Source organism: Pygoscelis adeliae, unplaced genomic scaffold (genome assembly GCF_000699105.1).
Source record: "Pygoscelis adeliae isolate BGI_AS28 unplaced genomic scaffold, ASM69910v1 Scaffold141, whole genome shotgun sequence".
In the NCBI taxonomy this organism is placed as follows: domain Eukaryota; kingdom Metazoa; phylum Chordata; class Aves; order Sphenisciformes; family Spheniscidae; genus Pygoscelis; species Pygoscelis adeliae.
This window is the reverse complement of record NW_008824231.1, coordinates 5,241,964-5,265,402: the sequence shown is the minus strand read 5'-3', so window position 1 is coordinate 5,265,402 and position 23,439 is coordinate 5,241,964. Positions and strand designations below refer to the sequence as shown.

The window sequence follows — 23,439 nt, the reverse complement described above, 5'->3', positions numbered from 1 at the left end:
CTTTCCCTCTCTCTCTCCCATTTATGTAAGTATGGATTCACATATGCTGAATTGCTGAAATGTGTTTCTGAAGAACTAGAAAGCATCATTAAATGTGGAACATCTTGGAAAAAAAGAAAATATAGGCACTTATGGAATAATTAATTATTATTCTCAAAAATAACATTATTTTGACAGAAAACAAAACAAAAAAGCAATTATAATTTAATATATGAATCTTTTTGCTGAAAAGAGCAAATAACACAGTTGCCTCTGTAGGCAGATATTCCAACATATCATAGAGAGTTACATATCATTTATATTGAAATGTCATACTGCTCATAAGAAATATTACCGGAAGGTGTTTTCTTTTGATTTTTGGGAAAAAATCCTAAGCCACTTTTTGATAATAACATTTAGGTACTTACTTACACAAAAAAATACAGCAGTTAAATGCATTGATGAAATTCAAAACTATGTGGGTAACTATCACTGTAATCAAGGCTATTGTAGTGTTCTTGGTGGTACTTAGTGCGTTGAACTGGAGCCTGGAACTGTAACAGGTCTTTAGTACAGCAACAGGTAAAGTTTTAAGCAATACGACACCTGTTCAGTTGTCTAACCATATGTGCCTTGTGTCATCTGAGATGCATGAATGTGTATCTCCTGGCATCCTGCTGCTGGTCTGTATGCCCTATGTGGTATTTGCCAGTCCCCTGTGGATGTCTCAGATGCCTGAGGGTATCTCAGTGTGGCAGTGGCCAGTTGCGTTGAGGCAACTGAACTGAGCCCTAAAGAAACAGACGTTACTGAGAAAGGAGATTTGCTTCTTTCTGTCAGTGACAGAGCACCAGAATAGCAAGAAGGAGTAACTGTTCTAAACAGAATACATCATGAGGTGTCAGATTGCACCTCAGCCTTCAGAGGTCTAAATATTCTCACAACTGTTAGATGTTTTAAAAGAAACTGTCTCCTTGAACACCTTTCCTTTGCTGATTGCTGCAGTAAATGCATGCACATATTGAAAAACAATAAAATCATGGTTCTTAAATTACCTAAAGTATTTTGGGCTTAGTATTTTTGCTTCCATGTGGTACCCAGGAATAATGCCTCTTACCATCATTTCTCAGTGTCAGAGGTGTAGGAGGACTCAGAACTCTGGCATTTGTCACTGTGTTTTTTACCAGGCATATATAGCTGCCAACATCAGATGTTTGCACCTTGGAGATGTAGAGATTGCCTGTCTCCTGAGAGATGAAGCGTCTGCTATCTTCTGCCACAAAAGATGGGAATTCATTAAATACCCAGCTATAGATGATCTCTGAAAGAAAACAAAAAAATAAGTGAAAGCAATTACGGAAATTATTGTGTAATGTTAATGGCTACACTCAATAAATGTTCATTACCTTCATTTAAATAATCTAGAAAAAACCAAAAGCTAAAGGCTTTTAAACTTTTTTTGTGTGTGTTTGTTTGTTTGTTTGTTTTAGAACAGAAGAGAAGAATTTTTTTTCTTTCCTTGGGATTTTGGAAACAACATAAGCATTGAGTCCACAGGACAGATTTAGTTCAAGAAAATTAATTAAATTATTCAACAGACTCAGAAATCACCCATAAAATATTAGATAATTCCTTTTTCTAATCTTTCAGGTCAAGTCAGAAATAATATATAAAATATATTTTTTTTTCTACTTGTTCAAAATTTCAGTGAACTATAGCAGGATGTATCCTATAGAGGTAGGGATGACTTTTTTGTGTGCGTGTATAAACAGCTTTTAGTTCTGAACATCTGTTTTTTAAATAAGCAGATTCTAATAACTGTTCAACCTACCTTGCAGGTAGTATTACCACACTACACTTCTATCTTTTTCTACATCTTCTCCACTGAAGAATTTCAGAACCCTTCCTATATGCAGCTTAAATCCCTACGATCAATGAATAATTCCTTAAACCAAAGCTACCAACTGCTTTGCCTCATAATCTGACAGATCAAGGACTAGTCAAAGTGATTTTTAAAAAAGGTAATTAAAGACAGTGCCTTCATTCTCATTTTTATCCCACAAATCTTTCTGTTCACCTGAAAAGTGTATAATTTTCCCTTTCTACTCATAATAATTGGTTGAGAAAAAAGATTATTTCCTATTATTCTGTATGAGATTATATTGTGATTTATTGAAAACCTAGATGCATTAATGTCTCTGCATTAGAAGTATCAGTAAAGTTAATGAGATTCTGATTTAGCAGGGAATTCCTTGCAGGGAATTATTCATGTGGCGTTCCACCAATTGAGACTATAAAGCCTTAACCTTATGTATACTTTTTTACATGTTGTTCTCCTTTCAATCTTATCTTCCACTGTTTCATTTTGTCTTCACACTTTAAAAAAATATTCTTCACTACTTAAACTGGCACATTAACTGTAAGGCAATTTCTTCTGTAACCTACCCCCATGACAGTCTTTAAAGAACTGACTCCAAAATCAGAAAAGCCAAAGATAGTTCAGGTATATAAAATCCCTGCTACTGCTCAAGATGCAAACTGCTCCATTGGTATAGCAAGTTCCAAGTTTTTAGACTCAAATTTCTTACGTGACTACTCTCAGCTTCAGCAGCGATATGAAGACATTAATTGCATGTACGTCAGTCTGGTTCTCTCATACTTTTATCCCCACTACAGACAAAATGTTTTCTTGATATAAAGATAGTTGGAAAAGGAAAGGGTCAAAGGGGTGAGAGGAAACGCCTCAAAATTTAATTTTTTCTGTGTGCTTTTCTGCTAACCATAGGAGAGGAACTGGTATAGCTGTTCATGGTACAAGAAGTGTGAAACACATTAACATCCTAGCTAAATATATGCCATAGCCAGGTGTGCAGTTTGACTTTAACAGTATACAAAGCATTAGAAATTCGAACTGATCTGTCCTTTCTATCCCTGTGTTGTACCGTTCCCTGACATGGTGGTCAGAAAGGAATGGAAAAGCACAATGACTAGGTTTTTAACCAGTATAAGCCAACCGTGCAAGCAATGATGTAGAGATGCAGGATGTTCTGGATTAATTTTGAAGAAGTTCAGTCTAGTTTTGAAATCAGATGAAAATTTTCTTATGAAAAACTGATGGTATTAGTACAAAAATGATATGTTAAAGGACTAAGCATATTTACGTGACAGTAGGGGAAGACTTCTCCAAAACACGGAATTAAGCTGCACACACTGACTTTTTGCCTAAAACCTTTTTCAGATCTAATTGTAATTCTGAGTGGTTACACAGGACGCTGAGGAGTTCAGGGCTCACAGAGAGCTCTCCGAATGTTCAAAATTTCCTTCCTCTTCTGTTATGTTTCAGGCAAAATACTAATTAGCCCAAAATATTTCTCTCTGAAAATTTCATTGCCACATTTTGCTATGATGTCTTATCTGGCAGAAATGATTCATGGCAGCATAAAATTCTGCAAAGTCATGATGAACATACAAGTTCAAGGAAAATGCATAGGCTTTAATTGAAGACACCTGTTACCAATTCAAATGAAAGCAATCAGTCTCACTAATTGCTCTGGCTTAAAAGTAGTTCAAACCAAATGTAAAGTAGCCATCATTGTGCGTTCATTGGTAGTTCATGTAGAATAGAATTTTCTCCATTTGTACCCTAAAAACACATGCAGTTAATTATTCATTTATGAATTAGAACTACCCCTAAGGAATGGATTTCAGGCAATAAATTTTTGTGCCTCTAAGGAAATAGAGTACTTAGTCTTTGCTGATGCTGAATCCAGGGGGGAAACTGTCATTTTGTCACCTCCTAAATGATTTTTGGTGTTAAAAAATGAGTGATGGATGAATGGGTACTGGGATAAGGTACTGAGAAAAAAGTAACAGAACTTCTGCCAAATCTAAACCTCAAATAATTTATGCTATCAAGCTGCAGTTAATGCTTTTATTTGTGCATACCTACAGCATCTGTATTCCAGCCAGGAGCCTAAACTCCAAAGCACAGACAAAAGTGTTAACAGTTTACTTCTTGATCATTGTCAGCCCATTGACATTGAAGGAATTACTTCTATTTTTAATTTCTAAAAAGCAAGACCCTGGGAATACACTTTCAAATGCATGAAGACTTTGCATTTGAATGCTCAGATCTCTAACTGATCTGGAATTCTGAACCTTCTTTGCAGCTGAAAAGCTCCTTACACACTTTATGAAGTTTCTCTCCTATTAGACCTGGTTAATGAGTTCAGCAGATTCTTAAATATAATTTTGAGGGTTATGTCCACACAGTATGCATAGGCTTCAGTGGAAATATCTCAGGAAAACTCTACAATTTCCAATGCATGCTATGCAGAACAGTCAGAAACAACCACAGCTGGCTTGGGATCTGGGGACCCAATAGTTTTTAGCTGACAGAAATAGATGGATGATCTTGCAGAAGTGATATTACAAAAGGGTGTTAAAGAGAATGACTGCAATTATGGGAAAATGGGTGTACCTTGACGTTGATCCATTGTACAAATGTCTCACACTTCTAAATTTACAGCCATGATAGAGGATGAAACATGCATTGGTGTTCTGTATTGGGTTTGTGTGCCAAGGTTTTGGTAGCAGGGGGCTACAGGAGTGGCTTCTGTGAGAAGCTGCCAGAAGCTTCCCCCTTGTCTGATAGAGCCAATGCCAGCCGGCTCCAAGACAGACCCACTGCTGGCCAAGGCCAAGCCCATTGGCGATGGTGGTAGCCCCTCTGAGATAACACATTTAAGAAGGGGGAAAGGCTGCTGTGCAACAGCAACTGGGAGAGAGGAGTGAGAATACGTGAGAGAAACAACTCTGCAGACACCAAGGTCAGTGAAGAAGGAGGGGGAGGAGGTGCTCCAGGCACTGGAGCAGAGATTCCCCTGCAGCCCGTGGTGAAGACCATGGTGAGGCAGGCTGGCCGCCTGCAGCCCATGGAGGTCCACAGTGGAGCAGATATCCACCTGCACCCCATGGATGACCCCACGCCAGAGCAGGTGGATGTGCCTGAAGGAGGCTGTGACCCCATGGGAAGCCCGTGCTGGAGCAGGCTCCTGGCAGGACCTGTGGACCCGTGGAGAAAGGAATCCACGCTGGAGCAGGTTTGCTGGCAGGACTTGTGACCCTGTGGGGGACCCACGCTGGAGCAGTCTGTTCCTGAAGGACTGCACCCCATGGAAGGTACCCATGCTGGAGCAGTTCGTGAAGAACTGCAGCCCATGGGAAGGACCCGCATTGGAGAAGTTCATGGAGGACTGTCTCCCATGGGTGGGACCCCATGCTGGAGCAGGGGAAGAGTGTGAGGAGTCCTCCCCCTGAGGAGGAAGGAGCGGCAGAGACAATGTGAGATGAACTGACCGCAACCCCCATTCCCCATCCCCCTGCACTACTGGGGGGGAGGAGGTAGAGAAAATTGGGAGTGAAGTTGAGCCCAGGAAGAAGGGAGGGGCGGGGGGAAGATGTTTTAAGATTTAGTTTTTGTTTCTCATTACCCTACTCTGATTTGATTGGCAATAAATGAAACTAATTTCCCCAAGTTAGGCCTGTTTTGCCCGTGACAGTAATTGCTGAGTGATCTCTCCCTGTCTTTATCTCGACCCACAGGCCTTTCATTATATTTTCTCTCCCCTGTCCAGCTGAAGAGGGGAGGGATAGAGAGGCTTTGGTGGGTATCTGGTGTCCAACCAGGGTCAACCCACCACATGTTCATATTCTGGGGCTCTGAATGTTCCCAGTTTGTATGCCAGCAAAATTAAAATATAGGGTTCTTAAACCACAGAATTGCTAATGAAGGCTGTCCAAGCACAAAACCTGGGTTTTTGTTTTGTTTTGTTTTGTTTTCTTCTGGCAGTATCATGCATAAGAGAATACCCAAATGATTGCAATGACATATAAAAATAACTAATAAAGAAAAAATTATGGAGAATCAACATTTAAAACATTGCTGTCTATCTACAGAGAAGTCTGTCATCTATAGTACATGCACAGTAAAATATTCTAATACAACAGTGAATATAGTTACATGACACAAGTCCCACAGCAGTTCAGCACAGAAGCACATGTAAACTACAAGCGAGGCTTGCATTTAAATGTTATCTGAAATCCCAGTCTTACAAAATGGCAAACTGCTGAGTGAACTTTTTGAATTTCAGAAAAAGAAGCCTAAGACCAAACAGGCGTTTGGCCTATTTGTACACAGCTCACTCCAGTTGTTAGTGAACTTCAAGCCTATATTTTCCTACAATGGTTTAGGTTAAAAGATTTTAGAACCAGTGTCATTTGGCTAAGCACAAAACACAAGTGTCATTGTATTAACTTTTTAATAGGAGACTGAACTTCAGAGATGCATTTCAAGCCTGACGGGTGAATAATTATGAGCTTCAAGAGATTTTGAAGCTAAAAGTCAGTGCTACCAAAATCTAAATAAACCAAACTACAACTGTAAAATCAGGAAGTAATTACCCTAGATACAAACCTTCTGAAGTAATCTCTTTTTGAGAAAAGACTGAGTAAATAGTTTCTCCATGCGGTACTCATTTTGCTTTCAATAGGGAAAAAAAGTTTAAGTGAAAATAGGAAATTGTGAATACTGCAGTATACAGTAGTTTAGAGTATTTTTACAGAATATATGCTGAGCTTATTTTTTATTTTTATGCCCATATTTTTTTATTTTTAATGTGACACCTATGCCAAAACCACAAAGATGATGCAGAGCCCTTCCTGGAAATTACAGTTGACTGCCAACACAAAAGAAAATTTTACTTAGATATTATTCATCAACACAAACAGAAACAGAGAGTAAAAAGTCAGAGAAATTATGAATTATAGAGGCAGTTGTAAATTAACATTCTCCTGTGGCTTAGGCTGGAGGACTCTTCTGCTGGTAAGTTCTGTTATATGCAAAGTCTTGGTGTGAAAATGATTTAAGTTGTTTTGGTAACCACAAAACTGGTATTTCCTTTTATGAATGACCAGACTTGTTTACAGAAAAGTGTCTCCAAGAAGTTTTGTATCTGTTTTCTGAAGGTCATTTGGAAAGCCTTCCAAATGTCCAATTTGTTTCTATTTTTGATTAGAGTACTTTTTAGTGGGCTATGTAGGTGAAAATCTGGGCCATTTGGCGATAAAGCAGTGAGAAGAGAGCATCTATCTCCTGCCAAAAGGAATTTATGGTGTGAAATTTTGTTTACTATAATTTCTTAAATGATTTTTGTAGATCTATTTTCTCCATTTCACAACACTAATTCCTAAACTGTCACAACATGACGTACTTCCCATAATGGATGAAGCTGGAATACTGATATATCAGCATTTATATTAGTGCTGTATTGTGCTTTTGGACATATCATTCTGATGCAGAAAATGTCACTACTATGGTAATGCAAAAGTCTTTCTGTAATTGTGGGTCAGTAAGAAATAACCCTTTAAGTATTAAAACAAGAACTGTGCTGGAGGCATTCGGATAGCACCACATATTCACTCCTGTGTTAGTGCCTGAATGTTTCCCAGATTTGCTTCAAGGCTTTTCTCCTGAAAAATTGCTTGTTTCATCCTTTTAACATGCAGTTTCTAGACAGCCTTTTCATCAGTCCTGTCAGCTAAGTGGTATTTCTGGTGGCAAGTGAAGATGTAACAAGAAAGTCACCATACAAACTCCTTGAAGGCCACATAAAACCTAAAGGTACAGTCCATAAAATGGTTAAATATTGCATCTTCAAGGGCAAAGCATGCAAATACACATCCCATAATTGCAATTCTACGGAGTTATGGTGTTTTGTGTCTTCTTTCTGTGATGCAGTGGGAGATATAGTACTCCATCTCCTCCAGTATCCTATTGGGAATATATATTTGTCTTCCTCTTTTTAGGATTTCCCCTGATTACCCCAATTCCACAAGATGGCAGTAGTTGATGAATAAATGGTACTGATGCCTGATGACAGCCAAAATCTGAGATAATCTGAGAATTTTAGCAACTCTGGAGAACTTGCTTCTTCTCTTTTTTTATTGATAAAAAAGCAGCAAAAAATACACTCGGGATTACAGGCTGAATTTACTATATATAGCTATAAACCATGAAATTTGCCTGACGGCTTTGCTTTACCATTCAGAAATATTTTATTTAAAAAAAATAAAGTATCAGAAAAATATATGCCTAAGTCTCCCCTGCTGAAAATAGAAAACCTTATTTTATCTCAAGCCCAGTTTTAACCTTTATCATCACAATTGCTGTTTGGATATTGTTTGTACCAGCCACAGAATAAGGGTGCAATATGCGGCACTCTCTAATGATGGAGAACACTTCACGTTCAGAAGGGGCAAGGCTGCTTTTTAGCTAAGATGGATGATAACTATGGGTTGTTCCTCCAGCCTCCCACCACAACCAGATAAATAATTTTGGTGCATTTCTTTGTACTGCTGTGACTTATCATCAGTGCTTATTAATCCTCCAAGAAAATATTTAATGAAGGTAATTTATTTGTTGCATTGTAATGCACCCACATAGAGCAAACAGATATTGTCAATTTATCAGCTAGCAATGAAATTGCTTCTTTTCTGCTCTGGGGGCTCTCTATCTACTGCTCACTTACCTGAAACACAATTCTACCATCACATATTTGTCTTTGTTCGGATTTAATTACAGTGATAAATCTTCAAATATTTTCTTTCTTATAACCATTCACACAGCCAATAACTAAAAGTATGGTAGAAAAGGTAAGTGTACTGTCAGGACTGATCTTGTACTGGAGGATACAAATATTATACTGTCATTATCAATGTACACAGCCAATATAGTCTCATTTGTACATTTGACATGTATGAAATGTAGCCAGTCATTGAAACGTGCAGACCGATGAAATCTCTTTCTCATACATATGTTCTTTAAAGAGACCACATAGCATACAACAAAAATATGGCTTCTGGGAAAGGATGCTAGGTTATTATGTGTATTTGATTGTTACTGGCATGATTTTCATATTAAAAAAAAAAAAAAATCTGTTCCAGAAAGAATAAAAATATTGTGATCAAAAGGAGCTCAAGAACACGTCCTTCAGGCTCTCCTTTTGTCCTCAGACAAAATCAGATATTATCAGCCCAGTCTTTAAAAATGTCCAGTGAGTTAAATTCCTAAATTTAGATATTCAGAGTAAGCTATTTCATTGCTCAGTTAATAATTAGATGGTTTTCCTTAATATTTGTGTACATTTCCTTTTTTTTGCAATACTGTTTATTACTTCTTCAATTTACCATATTGAAAGTTTTGAAAACAATTTTTTTGATGACCTATATTCAACTTTTACAGTTACAATGGAAGACCGTTATCCTTGTTTGTATCAGGCTTCTGTCCTTGAGGCTAGATCAACCAAATCTCTTCAACTTTTCCTTAAAAGTCGTGGTTTCAAATCCTCTACTTAGTTTTATTGTTGTTGTCTCTACTGCTTTTCTACATCTTATATTGTAGGACCCAAAGGTGCACATGGTATTCAATTTGAGACATTGACATTATTGATAATTGGAATAATAGTTTCATGTACTCTATAGGTAGCAGTCTTCTTGGTATATCCTAGAACTGAAGTATGCAATTTTCCATTCTACTAAGTATTCCATTTTCTGTAATAACAGCATTTTTCTAAGGAATAATGCTGTTTAATCACTTATTTCCCTTTATTCTATCTGTAAATTTGATCTTTGGTAAGTATAGTAATCTGCATTTTGCTGAATTCTGTGTTACTCGTTGCAAGCCATTTCTCCAATGTACTAATCTTTTTGAATTCTCATTCTGTGCTCTGCAGTGGTTGTAACCTCTTGCAGCTAGAGTCATTCACAAATGCTAAATATGCCTTTCTTTGCACTAGACCATTCACACTTTCAAAGAAAAAAGATTTAAATTTGATATGATTTGTTCTTGAAAAATCCGTATTGGTTGTTTCTTAACACCTCATTATTATCTTATTGCCTACACATTCAGAGTTTAATATTATGTCACAGTAACTTTGCAAAACTCAAACTCAGTCTGACTTATTTAAAAAAAAGAAAAAACAAGACATTTGATTTTCTTGACATATTTTGAAATAATTTTTGAGATACCATATTCTCAGTAACCTTTTCATGTAAAGGAATGTTTAGACACTCTATAATTTCAGAATTTAAGGCCACTTTATCAACATATATTGTTTTCTTAAGTAAGTAAAGAAAATGTGAAAATTATGTAAATTTATGGGAAAAAAGCTGATGGTGGAAACAAATAAATTTGTGGTTAGGACTGAAAGAAGTCTTTTAAGGAAGAAAAACACTGGGAAGAGAAAACTCTGACCACAAGGCAGATGAACTACAAATAGGAAGTTTTAAAAATCTTTTGAAAGAAATAAAAGAATTCTAACAACAGCTCTACTCTTGATAGTCATCTATCATCAGGTAGGAATGGAAATAAATACTTATGTAGAAAAATCCTGAATGCACCACATAAATTGATGTTCTATGTTTAATAACATATCAGGTAATGCAGATGTCACTGTACAATTCTATTTTCTATGAAAAGCAGAAAAAAAGTGGATGGTAAAAAACAATAAAGTTAAACAGTCTAAATAAGTAATACCAGAGAACTTAATTCAGAATTTAAACATTAGCACTGCAGCTCTTTTAATAAATACTACTGACTTTATAGAATTATTAAAACATCTATGGCCAGCAGGAGTAGGGAAATGATCGTCCCTTTGTACTCGGCACTGGTGAGGCTGCACCTCGAATACTGTGTTCAGTTTTGGGCCCCTCACTACAAGAACGACGTCGAGGTGCTGGAGCGTGTCCAGAGAAGGGCAACGAGGCTGGTGAGGGGTCTGGAGAAGAAGTCTTATGAGGAGCGGCTGAGGGAACTGGGGTTGTTTAGCCTGGAGAAAAGGAGGCTCAGGGGAGACCTCATTGCTCTCTACAACTACCTGAAAGGAGACTGTAGCGAGGTGGGTGTTGGTCTCTTCTCCCAAGTAACAAGCGATAGGACGAGAGGAAATGGCCTCAAGTTGCGCCAGGGGAGGTTTAGATTGGATGTGAGGAAAAATTTCTTTCCTGAAAGAGTGGTTAAACATTGGACCAGGCTGCCCAGGGAAGTGGTTGAGTCACCATCCCTGGAAGTATTTAAAAGACGTGTAGATGTGGCGCTTAGGGACATGGTTTAGTGAGCATGGTGGTGTTGGTTTGATGGTTGGACTCGATGATCTTCGAGGTCTTTTCCAACCTTAATGATTCTATGATTCTATGATTCTATGAAAAGTGTGGCATTGGAATATAATGAGGATATTGTTTAATGCTCAGGAAAACACATCATTGTATAAAATATATATCTATACAGAAATTATTTTCTCTGGCAAAACATTCAACAGAATTTAAAGTAAATTTTTTCTCCTTTTTGCTCTTTCACACTTTACATCTCTCTTGTTCTCTGATCATGCTATGATACTTGATTTTCTCTACATTTTAATGGCACTGGTGTGATACTTACTCCGTCATGGTCTACTTCTTCTTACCTAAGTCTGCTGCAGGGGTGAGCACAATGAAAAATCATAGTCCAGAGCAGTGTTACCTGTGGTGAACCCCAGAATCCTGCACCCAAGTGGGCTGCTACATTACACAGAAATTTCTTTTTATGACTACTGCAACAATACCAATAGATTAATGCATTTCAAAGGTGTAACCAGGACATTCATCAAAAGAAAAAAAATCAAAGTAATGATAGGATGGTGATAATCCAAATTTGTGGAATATGGCTCTGTCAAGTGGAAGAGTGACATTATCTCTTTTTCAGCTGAGAGATGCAAAATATCTGCATGCCTAGCTTTCCTCTACTCATCATTTAGCAACAGAAACTCTGTTAAGCAAATTCTGTAATTTGACTGAAAATACTCATTAATACTCCAGTTATCAGAGTATCAGTCTCTCAAGGAGTTTATATGTATGTTTCAGTTTGGCTTTTTGTGCTTCTAAGAAAGCGAGCAACTTAAACTTGTCACTTCATCCCTCATTCACCTTGATTCCTAATGCCAGGAAGGATTAATAGTAGCAGAAAGATTTATTTAACAAGATTTAATTTCAGGCTTCTGGGTGCAAAAATGAAAAAAGGCTACTGCAGTTCTAGTTTATACTTCAAAACACAGTCTTTTCTAACAGCCTTCACTATTCTTTACATGCAGTTGTTGTCATAGGAATTGTATTGGCAGAAACTGCTTGGAGTCCGCAGAGTTGCCTTTGTATGGCTGCACATATTGAACTTAAGATACACCCCACTGCCTCTCTGCTTTATATTCTCTTGGTGCTAAGTGTTTTAATATAAATTTAAAGGCTTTTGCTGGGTCTATCTGCAGGTCAGTGTTTGGTGAATTCCACTATGGCCATGGCACGATATGATTGATGGATCTTCCTTGGGTCTGTTCCTTTGCTCCTATGGTATTTATTTTTCTAAGATCTCAAATCAGGGGCAGTACCATTATCATCACTTTTATATGGGAAAACTGAAGAAGATGGAAGGAAGTGACTTCCCAGCAGTCATGAATCAGGCATAGTCAAAGTGAAATCTCCACTACATAATTCTTTTGATTTCTAATACTCTTTCCTCTCCACACCATCTCTTTGTACATCTACAAGAAATGCCAAAACACACACAAAAAAAGTTTTAGTCAATGAATCCTTAGGAGCTGTGTAAATGAACATTGGAGATGGGTAGCTACCCCCTCATCCTCCCTCTGAATTTGATTTTCAAATGTTCAAAATAAAATTAGCGGTATAAATCACATAATCCCCCAGATGCTCAAGGTCTAGTGCTCAGCTCCTTCTTGGTGTATTTTCTAGGCTTAAATATTCCAGGGAATGGATCCTCCATTACATCTTTCTGAACACAATGCAACATGTGAACATATGCTTCAGAGAATAACATAAAACCAAATTTATAGTCCCAAAAGACAATTTTTAAGTATTAAGAATGACAGTGACAGATTTTTTTTCACCTTAATTAAAAAATAACTCAAAGTGCAGATGAAGAAGACACATGACACATTAGCAAACTGCCCTAGAATGCTGATAATGATGTTCAACCTTGTTGTACAAATAAATCACTACAAATAACCTCAGCAACAATCAATCATTTAAAATTTAACAATGTAGAGACTGTAACTCTTACCTGTTTCTACATACAGACAATACACTGTTGAATCCCTGTGCATATTGTTCTGCACTACTGGAAACCCAATGAACTGCTTCCATCCATCTTCTACTCATCACATAATTGTTATTTAGAGATAATACATAGCCTTCTGTTGTCTTACTTTCAGCCTAGGGCAGCGTCCCATGATTATAAACTTTCCTCCTCAACCTCTTAGCAATAGCAGTCAAAGTAACACCTGATGTGTCACATTATATATATATATATCACATGGAAAAAGAAGATAGTTGTCCAACTCTCCCCAATTCTTTTTTCTAAAAGAAATATAATTATTAAAGTAATGAAAACAACAGGCAGTTCTGCTCTCTCCTGTGCTGAGTACGTGCATAGTTTTCAGAGGACTAATCATGTTTTTCAAAGCGCTTTGCATTTTAGGCATGAAGCATGATGTTGTAAAGTCACAAGATCTGGACTGTAAATAAGTGCAATTTTAGTCTTTTCTTGAAATTTTCTTAATAGATCACCTTCTGTTATCCTCTGTAAAATGGGTAGTGCTCCTTCCTTCCATCTTGCACTTGGCAGAGCTGAAATAGACTCTTCAGGATTGAAACTACATGGTAGCTTGCTAAACTCCTAAAGGACCTTGTGGTTCTGCAGGAAAAGCCAAACTGAGACAAACCTTTCATCAGTATTATCTATATCCTTCTTTCCATTTCCCTTCTTCTTACTGAACTTTTATCCCTGCAGTCTCCAATGGAAGACTTTCTTAATTATTGAAAGAGGAAAATACCATGAAAATTAACGCTTCAATAAACCAGTAAATGAAGTGAAATTTTCCAGTTAGAGATTCTCTGCCCTAGGGTAATAGCATCAACGCAACAGGAATTGTAATAGCTGGCTAATAAAGTCATCAGCAATGATTTTAACAATATTGGAACATAGCATGAGAACACAGGAGACGGAAGTAGGCAATCAAATTATCAGAAATAAGTGTGGTATTAATTGTTACATTGTTAAAAAGATGGCATTGTGTTAAAAAAAAAAGTCATTTTTCCACTGTGATTTCTCTGGAAAACATCTTTTATTGTCAGAAGATAAGGGATGCACATGTGCTGCTGCACAGGGGTTTGGATTTGGCTGTAATAATTCAGATTTTTGTCTGAACTCTATGATATTATGCTTATATCTATTCAGTCATTTTCTCCTTGAAAAATCCAAGCAATTGCCTTTAACATATTTACTGTTAAGTGATAACTACCTTCATGCCAGTTACAATTGTATTGGGTAGGAAAAAAGAACATAAATACACCCAGATATATATTTCTAAACAATTTCTAGTTTCCCCTTAAAGAAAGAAAAATGAAAACTAGATATCCCAAATAGAATTGTTTTCATACTGCTTCATTTATTTGGAACAATCTTCCTGAACTGATTAAATAAGGCTATATGAAAATCTATGTCTCATTAAGCATTGCATCACCTCAAATGGTTGTAAGTTCACTTTCGTATTGTACTTACAAAATAAGGAATAACTGACTCAGATCAGTTCAGTCCAAAGCTTTCTCCTTCTGAATCAAGAGTGTCCTCCTAACATTTTCAGTAGTCATCTCTACCAGAATCACTGCTGAATTCAGTTAATCATGCCTAGTCTGGGAAGAGTTGCATTTTCTGAAAACTCCACTGTTTTCATCCTTTTTTAATCCTTTAAGATTTCCCCACAGCGGTAATGGAGATAAAAAGTTAGAATCCAGACCCTTAGAAATGAATAATTTCTCATCTCTTCCCCCTTCTTATGTTTCCTCTTGTTTCAGCCATCTGATCAGCATTGCATTTCTGGCAGCTTCTCCTTAGTTACGCTGATTAACACGTGCACTCTCACTCTATTCTTTTCCGTGGTATGAAGTGGAGAGGTGATTGGGACTAATTAGGAATTTTCTATCTTAAACAAAATAGGCTTTCTGACTTTTAACTAACTGACATGTTTGTAAAACGATATTGTTCTCCAGCCACCAGCTTAGTAAAACATCAGAACTAAATAGCAAATGGAGTCTAATAGGAAGATTATTATGAGAGGGTCAGTTTTGCGAAAGCACCCTGTACCTCTGTGACTGTAACTGCTGTATGCTACTCCAAACTTAAATCTATGGGCTCCTGCTATTTTAGAAGCTATATAACCTGTGCCACAGAAAAAGTTTTTGCAACACCATTTCCTACTTTAATTGGTACCTTTACAACACTAGTTACAGAAATACAGTTGTGATACCATGAACAAACATTTCTGCTAAACCTGGCAGGACAATACTGTCTTGTTTAATCACTAGATTGAGGGGTTCCTGAATAGTTATGTCTAATTTGTTGGGACATCTCAGTTACAGGCTAGTAACTTGTCTCTAGGGAAGAGGAGCTTGCCCACTACAGAAACTTTTCATCATTATTGTCCCATTTGTCAAGCTGTAGACAAATAGCCACATACGGCTGGCGCCTGAAAGGCAATAGAGCATGAGCCTGAGGGCCAACACACTCAATGCATTTTTTAGAATTAATTAATCTCCCATGCTTCCTCCCTCTTGGTATCTCCTTTCACTTTGATTCTCCTGAACTGGCAGCTGGGATAATATTTGTTGACAATAGTGTAGCTGTGAAACTACAGCACACGTCCCTTAAGCAGAGCCCTGTCACGGCTGCCCCTTCGTTGTGTGCTACCTTAATTGGCCAAGGTCAACCAGCTTTCTTTCACTACATTTTCATAGTCCCTGAGGGGAAGAACCGCTCCAGTGAGTGATCCAGTGGGTCTAGGGACATTAAACTCTCAGTTTCTAGTGTAGCTTAGTGTATTTTTTGAAATAATTATTAGTGTTTTTAAGGGGGTGGGGATGATTTATGAGCAGCGATAACATTTGGAAAATTTAAAAAAAAAAGAAAAACAAATTACAAGTTCCTTGGGAGGATTTACTACAGTTGGACCAGTAATGTATTTCTGTTCATTTATTACTTTTCAAATTATTAAAAAAAATAAAAATAAGAGAAAATTTAGATTTCTATGTCAAGAAAGTTTAAATCGATAATAATTATTTATCCATATACCTACTACACAGACATTGCCTAGAATTTGGGGCACATGCAAATCATTAAAATGTAATTAAAATCTAATAACAACACATTGCCAACAGACTGGGAGTAACTCCTCATTGGCAAACATAGCTTGTTACAATGCTACCCTACAGAAAATTCTATCATTCCCAAACTCTTAAATTTCATACCCTCAGATGCATGCCTTCAACAAGATTGAGGAAGGAAACCCTATAAAGTGCTCCAGGGAAGTCAGCAGCAAAATTACTGGTCATGTATTGAGTAGTGAAAAGACCATAAAAGAAAAAAAAGAAGTTAATTGTGTTTGTTCATTCCATAATGAAAACTACAGGCATAATCATCAATCAGTTGCACAGATAAAGAATACAGATTCCTATATTGAGCTGTGTCAGGGGCCATGGACATTCACTTTAATGATAACACACATGGGAATTAGCATTACTAGACAAGAAAGTTTCAAAAGCAGTCTAGTAAAAGTGATAAAGTAAGGGATGCAAGAAGGAAACATCTTCATGATTCTTCCAGGGGAAAATGTGGGTGAAGAGACAAGATGACCCTATGGAATTAACCCAGAATTAGGACAGGAATATAGAGTTTAAAGGACTGTGAACCTGTCTTCTAAGACTTTTTTTTCTCCCATTATTGAAAAGCAAAGTTCAAGTTTCGTTAGCATTCAGTTAAAGTCAAATAAAAAAAAAATTTAGTAAAGCCTAAGAGGGAAGTGCAGGAACCCTTCAACTCATGATAGCTAACTCATTCAGTTGATACATGTGGCTCTCAAAACAGTGTTTTTAAAATGTTTTATATGTACATTATGATCATTTATATGTTATGGACATGTAAAGAAATGATAGAGAAGTTGTGCTGTCTTGTCTTCTATATATGACATATTAAGGGTTTATTAAAGAAACTTTTCTGTCCTGTACAGTTAGCAATCATTTTCTAATACCGTTACTTAAATGGCCTGTTCCTGTTACTCAGCATCATGCTCCCACAACAAATTAAAATGAGTGAAGAACAAACTGTGGCATGCAATTACAAGAGAAACAAAACAGAGTTAAGATGGGTGTCCTGTATGTCTTCATATAGATCCCTTTACTACAGGTCAACTGTTTGCTAAGTCTAGGACACATATTTGGCTTCCATTTTAACATTAATATAACTCTTAAGGAAAAAAAAAAAAAACAACCACCCCCAAACTTCAGTGTTCCTCTAAACCTTACTTCTGGTAGTAGAAAGAGAAGCATCACATTATTGGACAGTTCTACCTTCCCAGCAAGCCTAGCAGTTAGGAGGCGATGATAGTTATGTCCAGTGAATGTGAAATGTTCTATTTGCCATCACTAGTTTCATACATTTTCACTTCTACAAACTAGTAATAGAAGGTACTGACTGATGAATAAGTTCTGCTTAGCTTAAGGCGGAGTCATGGTTGGAGGTATGACCTGTCCAGCTGTTGTTTTGGGAATACTGCAAGTGGTCAGTGCTTTGATAGGAACCAGCAAAACCATCCTCCTTGTTCTCAAGGTGAGAGAAGAAATGTGACTTTGACCTACACATTGGTCTCTCCTGGAAGCAAACTATATAGCTTTCTATGCTAAAGTTGATTTGAAAAGTCAGATTTGAAAAAAAAATATATCATAGAAAATAACTGGATGTTACTTTACTGTTTAATACATACAGAACTATATTGATATCACAAATCATGATCAGGAAGAAATCTCACCTGTAGTGACAGGTTAGCATGGTGAAGTAGCATCCAGTCATGTTTAGAGAGAGATAGAGATTCAGAGATCTAAGTTCATGCAGGCTTACTATGATTTTGAAGAAACTGGTAATGGCTAGATCCACATAAATACGGAAGTTCTCTGAAATGCCAGTTAGGTGCCTGGATCCTGGGACTGAATCCACAGCCTTAAGATAACCTTGTGAACTTCATATACATAAAGTTAGATATCTGTGAATTGCATTCACAAAAGCCAGCTTAGTAAACGGAGAGCCAGAGGGTGTATGGATGACTTCAGACCAGAATTTGCTGTGTCTTACATGCAGATACCAGAGCCAATTACCTGTAAACAAGCTAATGAGCATAATGAGGGCAGTCCAGCCCAAATATAACAGTCTTGTTATCATAAGTAAGTTGCCTGGAGAAGTCTACTCCTAACAATTCTGTACCTGAATGAGCACAGAGTACTCATTGTACTTAATTGTACCTCATCATGTACCTAATGAATACAGCTGAGAGAGTTGGGGTTGTTCAGCCTAGAGAAGAGAAGGCTTCAGGGAGATCTTACTGCAGCCTATCAGTATTTAAAGGGGGCTTATAAAAAAGATGGCAGCAAACTTTTTAGCAGGGCCTGTTGCAACAGGACAAGGGAGAATGGCTTTAAACTAAAGGGGGGTAGATTTAGACTAGATATAAGGAAGAAATTGTTTACTGTGAGGGTGGTGAAACACTGGCACAGGTTGCCCAGAGAGGTGGAGGATGCCCCATCCCTGGAAACATTCCAGGTCAGGTTGGCTGGGGCTCTGAGCAACCTGATCTAATTGAAGATGTCCCTGCTCATTGCAGGGGGGTTGGACTAGATGACCTTCAGAGGTCCCTTCCAACCCAAACTATTCTATGATTCTGTGATTCTATGAATGAGGTCACTTAGAGACTGCCTTGTTTTTTCTATGTATAATGTGTGCAGTATGGGCCTAACCAGGGGAGTTCTGACTAGAGAGCTACTGCGCTTCAGTTGGACTTGGTTTCCTACTTGTAGTGGAGCTGCAGTCCAAAGTTGCAGTTTTAATGCAAACGCAGCTTTCATATTCCTTTTGCAGACCCTGAGCAGTGAGAAGTGATTGGTTTGTGTTTACTTCCAAAGTAGTTTTCTGTTTATGTCCAAAGTACACACAAAGAGGAGCACAGAACAACTTAAAAAAACATTATTTGACATGACTTTCTCCAGTTAATATGAGGACTAGGACAGCTGTGTGGGAAATAGAAGAACTGGACAAAACCTTCTGGACCTCGGTAGAAAGAGTTTTGTTTTAGCAGCTTACCAGTTTAGCAACACACTATGCAGACAACCAGAAGATGCATGGGAAGGACTGTGATCCCCATAGCACTAGCAGTAGTCATCTTTGGTGAAGCATTTCTCATGAAAACTAGTTTTATAACACTAAAGGGGAGGCATAAAAGATGCAGCCTATAACACAGTTTCCAAACTGGGTAAGATCAGCTTTGTCCTTTAGAAAGAGATTAAAAAAAGTTATAGTTTAACATCTGTACAGATGTTACATGGTGTGGAAAGATTATGTAGCCATGCTCCCTCCAGACGGCAGCGTCTCTTTGAGGCGGGAGGGAGCATGCATCTGCCTTCCCCTGCGCGCATCAGTGCTGTTCTCATCTAACAATGGGAATCGTCATTCTCTTAAGCTCATACTGAAAGCTTTGAATAAAAGCCTTAAAAAGCTCAGCTGAAAGTATTAATTCTGAGAGAAACATGTAAATCTGGATGAAATCTTCCATTCATTTTTAATCTTGCTATGGTAAACCTTGTAATTAAGATGATTAAATGACTGAATAAAACCCTATATTTACATCCTTTAGAATACCACAATGAAAAGCCATAATCCTGTTTATGGAAAAAAGCAGTAGAGGCCTTTTAAAATGGAGACATCAAACAAAGCTTGTTATTTAAGCAGTCAGTAATTAATGAACCTCTTGCTTACCAAGGGTACCTAAGAGTTAACTGTCTAGGAAATCCATCTTGGAGAAAACACTAATGGGGGGATGAGGAAGAATCAAATGTTATGTTTATGGAAGAAAAAAAAAAGGATAAAATGTTATGTTTATGGATGATCAAGTTAGCCACAATTAATATGTTTCACAAGGGACAACTTAATGATTTGCAACAAAAAAATATTAGTGGAAAAGCTTCTAGAGTAGACACATTAAAATGCTACAGGACTCCCAATGAAGTCAGAGGCAGCATTTTTTTTGAGTGATGGTCCAGGTAGAGCAGGAGGTGCGAATCTGCCCGTGGCTGTTTGTCATAAGGAGACTGCACAAAATCCTTTTTGTTGAATGTATTTTCCTTCACCATTCTGAAAGAGGGGATAGCGTCTCTCCCAAAAAACTCCCTCAGCTATTTCTCAGCAAAGATGACAATAACTTAACAAACTCATTTATTAAAACCAAGAAATAATTCTCTCATCTGAATCTGCACTGCAAATATTCTGAATATATTTCAGGTGCACTTTTTTTTTTCTTTCTTATTTCCTCTGTAAAATATTTGGACAACAATCTAATGAAAACCTACATCAATAATCTATAAATATCACAAGTTTGTGTGTGTTTCTTTGTTTATTGCATTACCTCTTGATAATATATCACAGCATAAATAAACAGAAATCAAGTCTGTATACATATGAAACTTGTTTTCTGATTAAATTCTTGTCAAAAGAAATTAGTGTAGTATTTTTTCAGTCAGTGGTGCTTTGTAAAGACTCAGATTTTTCTAGAATTGTGTTCTGTAAGAATGGAATGTAGGTATTATTCAAACAAAAGTATTTACTTTATCTTCTATTTGAAAACATGTTAATAAACTTATATCTCTTTTAATATAGTGTTCTTTCACTAAGTCATCTTTCTTTTCCCACAATTACATCGTTGTTTTCTAAAAGTGCTCAATCCTGAAATTCTAAGGCAAGTTTAAAAGTAGTTATTCACTTTAGAGATTGAGGAATGGGATTCTGTTGAAGGACGAATTGCTTACAAGGTTGTGGAGAATGATTAGGTTTGATATTGTATCATGGATTTATCTCTTGAGATAAGTAAGTGAAAATTATTTCTAAAGGTGCTGATCAATGTGAATAAATCAATATAGCAGAGCATGCGGTGTTCATCCACAAAAAAATCTCTATCCTCAGAAACACCCCCATAAGTCATGGTCTTGTTAATGTTAGATGTTCACACATTTCAAACATGGTTTAAATAGTCTTTAGCTTAGATATATTGACTACAATAGATTAGTATTCACTTGAAAGTTTGTATCCCAGGTGATTTTAAGGGTCAAAATTTCTTAGGACTATTTAGAGGACAATACCATATTTGTAAATCACACACAGAAACTGAAATGGAGTATCCAGAAACTGAATGCTTTAAAAAAAAATTAAAAAATGTATTTTAGATGTTCCTGCACACAAATCCTTGAAGTTCCTCTGGTCTGCAAGAGAGTTTTGTAGCTGGAAGAGAAGTTTCATATTCACTGCTTAATTTCAGAATTGAATTCACACACTTCTCCCTTAAAGTTCTGCTTTTGTCCAAAATTATTTTTCACAAACTGACTCTGATCTGGCAGTCATCTTTCACAATCTTAGAATCATAGAATAGTTTGGGTTGGAAGGGACCTCTGAAGGTCATCTAGTCCAACCCCCCCGTCGTGGGCAGGGACATCTTCAACTAGATCAGGTTGCTCAGAGCCCCGTCCAACCTGACCTGGAATGTTTCCAGGGATGGGGCATCCTCCACCTCTCTGGGCAACCTGTGCCAGTGTTTCACCACCTTCAGCGTAAAAAATTTCTTCCTTATATCTAGTCTAAATCTACCCCCCTTTAGTTTAAAGCCATTCCCCCCTTGTCCTGTTGCAACAGGCCCTGCTAAAAAGTTTGCCACCATCTTTTTTATAAGCCCCCTTTAATTACTGATAGGCTGCAGTAAGATCTCCCTGAAGCCTTCTCTTCTCTAGGCTGAACAGCCCCAACTCTCTCAGCCTTTCTCCATAGGAGAGGTGTTCCATCCCCCTGATCATTTTTGTGACCCTCCTCTGGACCCGCTCCAACAGGTCCATGTCTTCCTTTTGCTGAGGGCTCCAGAGCTGGACATAGTACTCCAGGTGGGGTCTCAGCAGAGTAGAGAGTACAATGTCTTGTACCTTATTGCCAGGACTTCGTGGAATGATTTATTGTTGAAACATCATCAGGTGTGGAATTTTTTGGAAGGCCCATGGAGGTAGCTCTCCCCTTTTCTGGGAGACTCCAGCCACTGTACTAATACCATTTGCAGTCCCATTGCACTAATACCATTTGCAGTCCCATTGCAGTACCGCAAGGACTTACAGCCCCTCAGTATTTTGCAAGTAGGGAGCTGGAGGGAAATTGCATGTGATTCTGCATTACACGGTGAACAAAAGAGAAGGAGGCCGAGTCCCCTTCCCATTCACATGAGGTTGTGTTTACATCTGCATATCAATGCAATTTTTCAGCTTTCAGTGATTACTCCTCTACACTGCAGAACCTTTCTTGGCATAGCTATGGTGACAAAATTATGCCAACAGGGGCTCAAAATATTTTTCTAGAATTAATTTTCCTGCTGGCATAGCATACCAGTGCTCAAACAATATAAACTAAACCAACCAAACGGTGTCTGTGAACACAGTAGTTTCCACAGCAGGGGTTTTGCTGGCCCACCGACGGAAATGAGAGATACCAGTTTTTCACCATCAAAGGCAATGTGTGTATTACAGTAGAACATTGCATTGGAATCTGTCTAAATATAATTTTAAAAGCATAATTTTAGGGAAAAATTTATAAGCAGTTTGATGACATATAAGGTGCATTTTGTGGAATGACAGCTGTTACAAGGCATATGACAACTTCACTATTGATGCCCATCTATCCTTACGCTCTCAGTTTGTTTGGGGAAATCAAATTCAGCTGTGGTGTTGAAACTGCCCCTCACTTTTTCTGCCTACATCTTTTCCCTCCCAGTTTACTTATCATAATCAAGTCTTAACATCATGCACTCAATTCTATCACATAGAGACTGTAGTGTCAATCTCAGAAAGACATTATAAAGGCAACCATGACAAGGGAATGTATTCAGAAGAGAGAAAAACGTAGAGATGACCAGAAGATAATAAGCATTAATTACATTGATAGTTGTAACACAGTAATAACAATCATTCCAGAATAAATAGAAACTGAACACATCTCTCTAACAGAAACCCAGAGATGTTATTTTCTGCATCTCTTCCCTCTGCAGTCTGACTTTTTCCAGGGCTCAGATTTGGACGAAGAAAAAATCCCATCAGTACAGACCTCATTTCCTGAAGGGGAAAAGGATAGGCTATACTGCATCTATTGAAAAACAAGATATTCTGTCTAGCATCATGTCTCCAGGTGTTATATGGTATGCAAATATAAAGATGTACTTAGCTATCTGCAGACATTGC

At 37.5% G+C, this 23,439-nt stretch overlaps 1 protein-coding gene across 1 annotated transcript in view; it reads right to left on the bottom strand.

Annotated features, from left to right (window-relative positions):
* CNTN5 (contactin 5) overlaps positions 1–23,439 on the bottom strand; it is a 284,657-nt gene that overhangs the window by 184,797 nt on the left and 76,421 nt on the right. The window contains exon 6 of the mRNA XM_009334878.1: positions 1,097–1,300. Within this exon, the coding sequence (XP_009333153.1) occupies positions 1,097–1,300 (204 nt within the window). The remainder of the gene's footprint in view (positions 1–1,096; positions 1,301–23,439) is intronic.